The sequence below is a fragment of the Colossoma macropomum genome, unplaced genomic scaffold (assembly GCF_904425465.1).
Source record: "Colossoma macropomum unplaced genomic scaffold, Colossoma_macropomum, whole genome shotgun sequence".
Taxonomy (NCBI): domain Eukaryota; kingdom Metazoa; phylum Chordata; class Actinopteri; order Characiformes; family Serrasalmidae; genus Colossoma; species Colossoma macropomum.
The window spans coordinates 38,888,930-38,899,217 of record NW_023494785.1 but is presented as its reverse complement, the minus strand read 5'-3'; the positions used below and the strand labels follow the sequence as shown (position 1 = coordinate 38,899,217).

The 10,288-nt window shown below is 37.3% G+C and overlaps 1 protein-coding gene across 1 annotated transcript; it reads right to left on the bottom strand.

Moving 5' to 3' along the window:
* Window positions 1-2,000: 2,000 nt before the first annotated feature.
* On the bottom strand, window positions 2,001-8,377 carry LOC118823928 (trypsin-like). Its single transcript, XM_036593800.1, has 5 exons — window positions 8,214-8,377; window positions 5,236-5,398; window positions 4,337-4,596; window positions 3,864-4,000; window positions 2,001-2,221 (listed from the first exon to the last, which is right to left on the bottom strand). Exons 1-5 carry the CDS (start codon window positions 8,251-8,253, stop codon window positions 2,072-2,074), a joined length of 750 nt encoding a protein of 249 aa, XP_036449693.1. The 5' UTR covers window positions 8,254-8,377; the 3' UTR covers window positions 2,001-2,071.
* Between the last annotated feature and the right edge of the window lie 1,911 nt (window positions 8,378-10,288).

Genomic DNA, 10,288 nt, shown 5'->3' with positions numbered 1-10,288 from the left:
TCATGTCAGTATGTTGAAACGTTCTCGCTAAAAAAGGAAATTCCCCCCGTTTTTTCTTCAAAATTTCTACATAATTCAATCGTAGACATGTAAAGAAATCTAGCCAGAGGGTTTTGATGTGAAACAGCTCAATAGAAAAAAATACAGACCTTTTTTTTTATTATTATTTTTTATTTGTTTACAATGGTGTTGATAGAAGCCAGGGGTCTTGCTGTATCCAGCAAAAATAAAGCCATTTTATAAGCTTTCCAAAATGGTCAGTGAACCTACATGCGTCTTCTGAGTTTTTATATCGCTGCTGTCAGAACAAAACCTCGTACATCCGTTTTTCAGTTTTTGCCATAGTTCAAAAATGTCTGTTGCCCTTCACATTGTGCATAATTTCTATGGTGAATGGACCAAAAGAAATGACCCAGAATTACCTGAAAAAAGTCTGGTTCCATTGACTTACATTAAAAGTAAAGTATGTTTTTTCTTTCTCCTGTAAAGTTGCCATTTTGGAGGTAAGAGGTTTTGTTCCGACAGCAGTGATATGGAATGTTGATAATGGTAAAAGAGTGGTAAATTCAAAATGATCCCTGCAACACACATTTTAGGCCAAAATCTTATCTCAAAACTATTGTGCAACTAATGTCTCGGGCATCAGACAACATATTTGTAAATATTTCATGTAATAAACTTCTGTGAAGGAGCTTTTAGAAGCATTAAATGCTTAGACTGTCTATCACCACCACCAATTCTGACTTGCTTGTTTTATAGTATTGCCATTCTATGTGTTCAGATATAGCTGCAGCACTGGAGGGTGTTGTTTTCCTTTTCTTCATTCAGAGTTTGTTTTGGAATAGGTTTACACACAGTTACTGTCAGCAGGGCAACCATCTGCCTTTTTCCCACAGTGCTTTTGCATCTGTTGTCTGTGATGTGGAGTGTGGTAGGAGATTTCATTTTTTTGTACCTCATACACATCTCGGTAAAATGTGCTCATGTATGTAGAAAGTAAGTGTTGCCTTTGTTGAGTGTTTTTTGTTTTGTGTTGTTTTTTTTTTTTGATTCGACCACAAAACTTTCTGAGTCAGGCAACTGGTAAAAATATGCCATCCATTCACACTTATTGGGATGATTATATTCTCAAGATGGTTAGGTTTGAGATGAAAATGTGGACTGAACATCAACACTGGCCACATATGTTTGATTGCAGTAATTTTGTGACCAGACCTCACAGTTTAGATTAGTAAACTGAGAAGGTCAGCTGAACGGTGAATTTAACTGGTTAGATGTGGCCAGCTGTGTACAATGTGTATGTTTTTTTAGTTTTTTTATTTTTAGTCATTGCTTTTGTCCCTAATGCTGCCTTCTCAGCACTCTAACTGAGCAAATGCCAAATAAAAAAATATTGCTGAAATGGTTGCTTAGTTTCACACACAATCTGAACAATTTTCACAACACAATCTGAAGAATGTAGTGAGTTTTGATTACATCATCGTGCACCAATAACATTAGCCAATAATATTAGGTGTCACTTCCCACTCCTGCTACAACGAAATAATGAAATAATGAAAGAATGAAAAGGTGAATTAACTCAGAACACTGTGCTTCTATAATTGTTGTTTTATTACTGTTTTTATTAAACATTTCCATATCGCTGCTGTCGGAAGAAAACTACATATCTCCATTTTTGTCATTTTTTTGACAGAATTTGAAAATTCCTGTTGTCCTTTATATTGTGTGTAAATTTTATGAAGTCTGGACCAAAAAAAATGGCTCAAAATGACTTGGAAAAAAGTCTGGTTCCATTGACTTACATTGAAAGTAAAGTGTGTTTTTTGCTTCTCCTGCAAAGTTACCATTTTGAAGATACAAGGTTTTCTTCCGACAACAGCGATACGCTTGCCTCATTTCTTTCATTGTCGATTTAATGGCTTTGTCTTGTTTGTCTGAAATGTCTGAAATGGCTGTTCAATTCACTGAAATGAATCCCATGATTAAGAAAGTGCTTCTGGTTTGTTTATAGAATTTGCTGTTTATTTTTCAAAGAAAGCACTCAATACGTCAGACATTTCGACTTTCACTCTTAGTTGTTGGCCATGATGCCTTTGGCCCATTCGATATATTGACAGACTTCAGCATAAACGCCAGGAAAGCCAGGATATGCACATCCGTAGCCCCAGGATACAACCCCTTGTAGTTTCCCATTGCACACAACAGGACCACCTGAGTCACCCTGAAAAGAAAAGAAGCCAAAAAAAAGAGTATAATATTATTTTTCGATACAATTAATCAAGAAGAGACTCATTCTGTACTATAACTTCTAACCCACCGATGCACTGATACAGAGATTTTAATTCCATAGACTGTAGTTCATTAAAATTTATCTTACAGGTGATGAAACTGTCTAGTGAAAAAAGTTGTAATAGATGTAATTCAGGTTCTGTTGTGGATTATATTCATATGTTCAGGCAGTGCCCATATATTACGTCCTTTTGGAGGTATGTGGTACAAATGTTGTCTGTTCTCTTGAATGTTGGCATTCCTTTATGTCCAGGTTTGCCTCTACTAGGCGATGATTCTAATGTGACTCTTAATTCTTAGCAAAAAAGAGTTTTACTGGCAGCCTTAACAGCGTCCAAGAAGTCTATTTTGAAGGGTTGGTTTATTCCAGATATTCATCTTGGCATTGCTATTCTGTGGATATTCTTATTTTGGAACGTGCTACAGTTAGATTTCACAAGGCAAAGGCTGCCACGATTCAGAACTGGTCAAATGCTATTGCTTTCATCAAGGCCTTGTAGCTAATTGTGTCTAACGTAATGTTTCTTTTAAATGTCGTTGTTTGGTTGTTAGTCCATTGGCATGATGAAGATACTATCACAACACCCCCCACCATATATACACATATGGTGAAGTGACCCAAAATGACTTGGAAAAAAATTCTGGTTCTACTGACTTACATTAAAAGTGAAGAAGGTTTTTTCCTTCTCCGTTAAAGTTCTCATTTTGGAGATACGAGGTTTTGTTCTGACAGGTTTTGTTGGGCCCGTCTGAAGGCCCTGACCATGTAAAGGGTTAAGTAAGACACAATATTTCATACTTTACCTTTCTGTGTTGTAAATATTGCCCATATTGATGTTTGCAACAAGTTACAAAAAGTTGGGACAGGAGCAGACATTGTGAAATGTCCAAAAAACATCTGAAACAGATGATGCAATTATGCTTGGGTATAAAAGAAGCATTCAGGAAAGGACCAGTCCTTTCTGAGCGTGGATGGGTCGATGCTCGCCACTCGCTAAATGCTGCCTTAGCAAATAATCCAACTGTTGAAGAACAATATTCCTCAATGAGTGATCGCAAAGAGTTCAGTTAAGGATTTCTCCCTCTACAGTACATTATATCATCAAAAGATTCAAGGAATCTAGAGAAATCTCTGTGCATAAAGGGCAAGGCTGAAAACCACAACTGAATGTTGTGATCCTACATAGGGTGCTGCTGGATATCACCAGTACTTTGACAAATGGCCACCAATAAACACAGTTCGTTGCTGCATCCACATATGCGGGTAAAGACAACAATGTCCAAAAATTCCACTGACTTCTTTGGACTCAAGCTCACCTGAAATGGACTGATGGCACAGTTGGAAATCAGTATTGTGGTCTGGCAGTTTATCGAAAGGAACTTCCAGATTGTTACCAGCGTAAAGTTCGAAAATCAGGGTCTGCCATGGTATGGGGCTGTTTTAGTGCCCATGGCATTGGTAACTTGCACATCTGCAAAGGCACCGTTCACACTAACAGATATATACACACAATTTGGAGCAACATAAGCTGCCAAACTTCGCATAGCTACTTGCAATTTTTGTCAGATTTTACCTGGCATGAATCTTTGCCGCCGTCCAAGAAGCCAGCGCAAAACATGTTCTTTGTGATTTGGTTCGGGTAAGAGGCCTCACACTTTGAGCGTGCGATTACAGGCACATCCAGACACTGCAGTACGGTGGCGTAGTTTACTGGAAAATATTAGACAACATGTTATGATAAGCTGATTGTTACATTAGCATTATTAGGGATGAGGCTAATGTAGCTAACACAGCTGGAAGCTTATAGCTCACCAATAGGCATCTTGCAAACCTAAATCATTGCACAACTGGCTGCAACCATGTTAAGCTGTTAATTAATCTCAAACAGACTTAGGTGGTTCTGACTGGTGCCTCTAAAATTCAACAACATTATGGGACGCAGTGTCAGAAACCACATAAGTAAGTCTATGTAAGAGTTTACTTGGGTTGGTTTGAGATCACTATAGAGTGCAGTGAAACGCAGCATTAATTTACTGCTTGCCTCACCTCCAGTGTTGATCTGATTACCCCATCCAGATACCAGGCACTGCTCCCCTTCCTTTGAACATGTGGTTGCCAGGGATATCGGCTGCACATACTCATCGAAAATGGCAGGCTCACTCAGCTTGATCAGCATGAAGTCATTGTCATATGTGACGTCATTGTAGTCCGGATGAGGTATGACCTTCTCTGCCCAGATCCTCTGCTCTGTGCCCTCCTCGTTGAACAAGTTGTGCTCTCCCAGGTGGACAGCAAGACGAGGGGGGCTTAAAAATAACCAAGTTTTATTTTGTAATACATCAGAATTGGACATTGTCAGAGATGTAGGTAACCCTTTAAAGCTACACTATGTAAGCTTCTGGGATTTGGAGACCTCTCTGGTGAAAATATGGAACTGCAATTGTAATGTCTGTTGAGTGGATGAATATGACGATTGCGAGCGCGTTTAAAGAGTAATCAAAAGAAGAGTCAAAACTTGCTGAAGGACATGTTTATCTACTATTATCATAATATTTTCATCAGTATAATGTCAATTTTAAGACCTAAACATCGTGCCAGACCTTCTTTTTTGAGTCTGTGTGTGACGTTAATTGATGTTAATACAAAACGAGATAGTCCAAAAAACACGACCTGATGTCTCTGACTATTAAATTATTATATAATAATTATAAAAATTATATTATTTCAGGCTTTACAGGGTGACTCGCAGCACACGGACACCATATTGTTGTTTTTTCTTCTTGACTCATTTATGCTCCTTCTTTCAAACCAGAAAATCTTACATAGTGCAGCTTGTCAAGAATGTGCACATACATTTTCAACTCAAAACAACAAACTTTGATTTTTTTCGTCATTTTCTTTACTGCTTATGTTCAGCTGAGAAAAAAGGAAAGTGGAACACTCACGGGATGTAACAGTGAGCTGCGGACACGGCCCATCTCTCGTTGATTAAGGATGCCCCACACCACCGTTCCCCATCATCATAGGTTAGGAACACCTGCCAAGGCTGGGAGTGAGGTGGACACTCATACCCACCGATGATCTTATCGTCATCGGCTCTGCTGAATGCTGTTTCACAAACAGTTCAAGAAGTGTTAGCAGAACAAATTTAATACGCAAAAATATTAATGGTAGTAGATGACATTCAATATTCAACAGGTATTGCTAATTGTGTCTTCAAAATCTACCATTATTGTTGGACCCCAGTGGGTCAGCCTATGTGAGTAATTGTCTCTTAATGAGTCATTGACTGACTGACTGACTGACCGAGACCATTGTTGACACTCATATGCTGAAGTGCTGCCTGAGACAAGTAGCAGATGTTGCTGTACATCACTGAACCTCCCTTAAACCTTCCTAACGCTACCAATATACAGCTGCTGAAACACATTGTGGGTCTTACAATAACTTATTACTTAGTTGGAATTGATCCCATTGTTGTTAAGTAAGGCTGCTTACACAGCTATTTTTAACTGTTCCAGGTAGTGATAAAGTCATGGTGCACTAGTACACGAGCAGTAAGTGCACCAGAGTGTAGACTGGAATAATATTTTGATGTGTCAATCACTAGTTTTTCAATTAAAAACTGTAAAGTTACATTAATTTGCCAAGTTAATATCAGCTAACTCCTAAGCAATAATGCTAGCACCATTAGCATGCATGCTAGCCACTAGAGAGCCTCTAAGTTAACTTGAACAATTACTGAATATTGCACTTATTATTATATTAACATTGTTATTTTGTTATTATTATATACAAGCTAGTTACTGTTACATTGGGGAATAAATGTAACAAGTGATAATCCTAAAAATAGCGATTGACACAAGTGTATCCTGTCCTATATCTGGTGTCCAATAATGTGATTTTGAACACAGGAATGGAAAAAAAAATGTACATAATGTTTCATTTTGACAAGACAAAATATTAATAAATACTAAAATAAGCAAAAAGCTATTAATCAAATAATCTCCTAAGCAACAATGCTAGCACTATTAGCATGTATGCTAGGTACTGGCCCGCGAGTGAGTCCTCAATGAATGGGGGTGAATGGAGCTCAATGGCTAAAAACGTAAAGTTTAAATAGTTTCTAATCACTCGCCCAGAACATTTCTTTAATTTTAGAAAGTAGAAGGATGTATTTCTCTAAAAAAACAAAGAAAATTCACCTGTATGTTTCCTTTTTTCTACCGCAAACAGGTTTTTGGGCAGCAGAAGGCGAGTATTACTGCTACTGAGTGCTGATTGGTTGGTGGGCGGAGCAGCTCATTGGCTGTTCGTGTTCAAAGACTCTTTAAAATATAAAAGTGGTGTTAAAACGTTTTACGCTGTTCTGTGTTCAGGAAATTAATGTATTCTTTTACATTAAAAATGTTTAAGTGTTTCTAAACTATGATTTTGCTCAAATCTTAACCCATTCATTTTGGACTCGCTCAGGAGCGCCCTCTAGCGTTTGAGAATCCCTTCAAGTTCTCTGGAACAACTGGGTGAACCAATTTGCTACAGCGCCACCCTGAGGCAGACCAGTGCTTTTTTTGAGACATTCAGTGGGTCCAAGAGGTCAATTAGGAGGTCCGGACCCCAGGTCCTTCCGGTGTGTCACACATTGGTTCTAGTACACATGGGTTTATACTGTGTATGTCCCCCACAGCTGTTGGCACATCTGCTAAGGACTGTGTCAGGAAAATAGGCAACACAAGAGGCTGTCTGTACAGTCACTAAGGACAATAGACATTCTGTTGTAATGCTGCGTTCGGGTGCTCACCGGAAAGCTGTGTATGCCAGATGGATAACTGGTAAATACGACTAAATTCCATTCGGGTGCTTGTTCGTAGATATGCCCCCCACACGGAAAAAGAAAGCATGGAGGTCCGGAGAATGCATGTTCTGCTTTTTCTTTGCTGTGTAATTTAACAGAAGCGCATCAGGAATTTATTTTTTTCACATTCACTCCAAGTTTAGCATTTTCCACTTGTGTGAAAGGCGAACGTTTGCGTTAGACGTCACATCCCATAAACCTGTGTATCATCTAGAATCCCCAGTTTGCCAGTTGTAAATATGAATTTGTTGTCCATTCAAGAGCAATTTACAACTAGGTGTTTCTCGGTGTTTAACAACACTTGAACGCAGCATAAACCAGGAAACAACTACAATCAACCACTGACGCTGACATCTGCTAGTCTGATCTATTATTGAGCTCAGCAATTTAAAAAAAGGACAAATAGAAAAGAAACAGCTCAAATTAAGGGAAGAAGACAACATTAAAAACAAATGGAAGGCCACTGCTCTCATAATAAGAGTCCCACATAATTGAACTGTTTAAATAAGTTAACTTGCCTTATTTGAACAATTACCGATTATTGCACTTATGATTACATTATTAATTATTATTATTGTTATTGTTATTATTATATACAAGCTTGCTACTGTTACATAGTCACAAAGTGATCATTCTAAAAACTAATCATAATGTTACATGATAAAAACAATGATCAACACACAATACAAATCTTATCCTATATCTCTTGTCCAATCATATCACTTTTAATACATGAATGAAAAATACATATGCTTATATAATATTTCATTTTGACAAGACAAAATATTAATCCTTAAATAAGCAAAAAAGCATTAATCAAATCAAAATTGTTCACAATAATGAAATAATAAATGAAGGAATAAAGTTCTGAAAGAAATCTGAGTAAGGATTATTTCTGCCTTCTTGGTTCGTTGGAAGCAAAGTCATCAATGATACCTTCAGAACAGATTTTTTTGCCAGACACAAACAATATTAAGTGGAAAAAATGACTTGCTTGTTGGGCCCCTTGTGGATAAGAGACCACTTATAGTGCATATAGCAGCACTGAAATAGTGAAGAGATACTCACCCACAGCCACTAGCAGCAAAAGAGCCACAACGGACCTCATTATTACTGATGAAGGATCAAAACTGAAGGAAGACTGAAAGAACGACTGCGAGGTGGGTATATACGTATATACCACTGCACCACTGCACTTGGATGTTGGCCTTGGAAAATGTGTTGAAACTCACCAACTGTCCAAACTCCTCTTATCTGAGCTGTCAAAGACTTCAGGATAACAGCCACACAGAGGCCACTAAATATAACTACCTCAATATCAACACCAAATTCTTGAAAATATATCTACTTGTTTTAAAATCAAAAATAATTTAAAGTGTTTTGTTGCTGTCCAAAGAAAAACATGTACCTCCAAAATGGTAACTTTACAGCAGAGAGCAAAAACGTTCTTTACTTCTAATGTAAGTCAATGTAAAGAGATTTTATCCCAAGCCGTTTTGGGGCATTTCTATTGGTCCACACACACATTTTCTAAGCCACTTATCCTTCTGGGTCGCGAGGGGGAACTGAAGCCAATCCCAGTGGTCACTGGGCAGAAGGCAGGAAATACCCTGGACAGGTTGCCAGTCCATCACAGGGCAGACATCTATTGGTCCATTCATTCATGAAATTTTCATACAATGTAATGGGCTGCTGGTTCGGTCAAATGATGCAAAAAAAAAGGAAATATTTGTTTTTTTTTAACAGAGACTAATGATATGTGAATAACATTTGCTTATTTAAGTCCTTGAGCCCAAGCAAAAGTATTCATAATAAGTGTTTAATATAAAAACAAGATTTCTGATTAGTTTTTGAGATTTGTGACTTGCTATCTGGTAACTTAATTAGTTTTTGAAATTGTTGAATTTTATTATGACCGATTGTTTTTCCCAAGTACAGTTTGCACAAAAATGACGATTACTAATGAATGGATTGAAGGAAAGACACAAGTTTGAACTTGTTCGAAAGGGGACAACCTAAGGTAGGCAGTGGTATGAAGTGTTTGTGTGTGAGACGTACCTGTGAGTGGCAGCGGCCATTAGGCACGAGTGCAGCTGTGTTGCCAGGGAGATATGTCTTGCTTGAAATAGCTTTTTCTTTTGATTTTAATTCGACAATCGTAGATTTTGGAGTATAATGGCTTACATCATCGTAATCCTGAGAGTCAGTCTGTTCGCTTGATGAATACTATGTTCACATTGGCCAAAAAATGGCTTTATCAAAAATATGAACGTTCATACTGTACCCAATATTTTTTCCTAAAAACTTTTGTGGCAAGGTAAATATTTATTTTTCTAATGTAATTGAAGACAAAATGACACAAAGGATGAAAGGTAGAGATTTTAAGCTTTAATATGGTATCTTGATTGGATTTGTAATGTTTCAGATATACTCGTGTGTATCGCTGTTGTCAGAAGAAAACCTCGTTTCTCCATTTTGTCGTTTTCCAGTTTTTGACATAATTTGAAAATACAAGTTACCCTTTACATTATAGGTAAATTTCATGATGAATGGTCCAAACAAACGACCCAAGATGACTTGGGAAAAAGTCTGATTCCATTGACTTAAATTACAAGTAAAGTAGGTTTTTTCTTTTTCCTGTAAAGTTACCATTTTGGACAACATCGATATACAATATGATTGATTTTTAACAGCTATGGTTTTTTAACAGGTTGAAATGGAGCCGAAGGACACTGACCATGAATCTTTCAACATAATTAAGCAAGTTGTTTATGAGTTATTAAAAAAAGGAACAAAATAAAGAACATAGAAGATGAAAACTCCAGACTGGGCTTTAAAGGGCTCCATGTGTCATTGTATTCCTAATAAAGCCACACCTTGTTTTATCCTATATATCCTAAATAACCTTTATCATTGACAAGCTTATAATAACAAACTCTTAAACTGGGAGCCATTATTACACAATTATGCAACATTTTATACGTTTGAGCTTCAACAATCGTTCCATTTTCCCTCAAATAAGTAGACGTCAATCTACTTTTACACATTTACAACACAAGACATTTACTTTGTTATTTATGTGTTGCTTTATTTGTTTTTTTTTACAAAGCTGTAGAAAGGCTATTCTACCTCTGTGGTGGCAA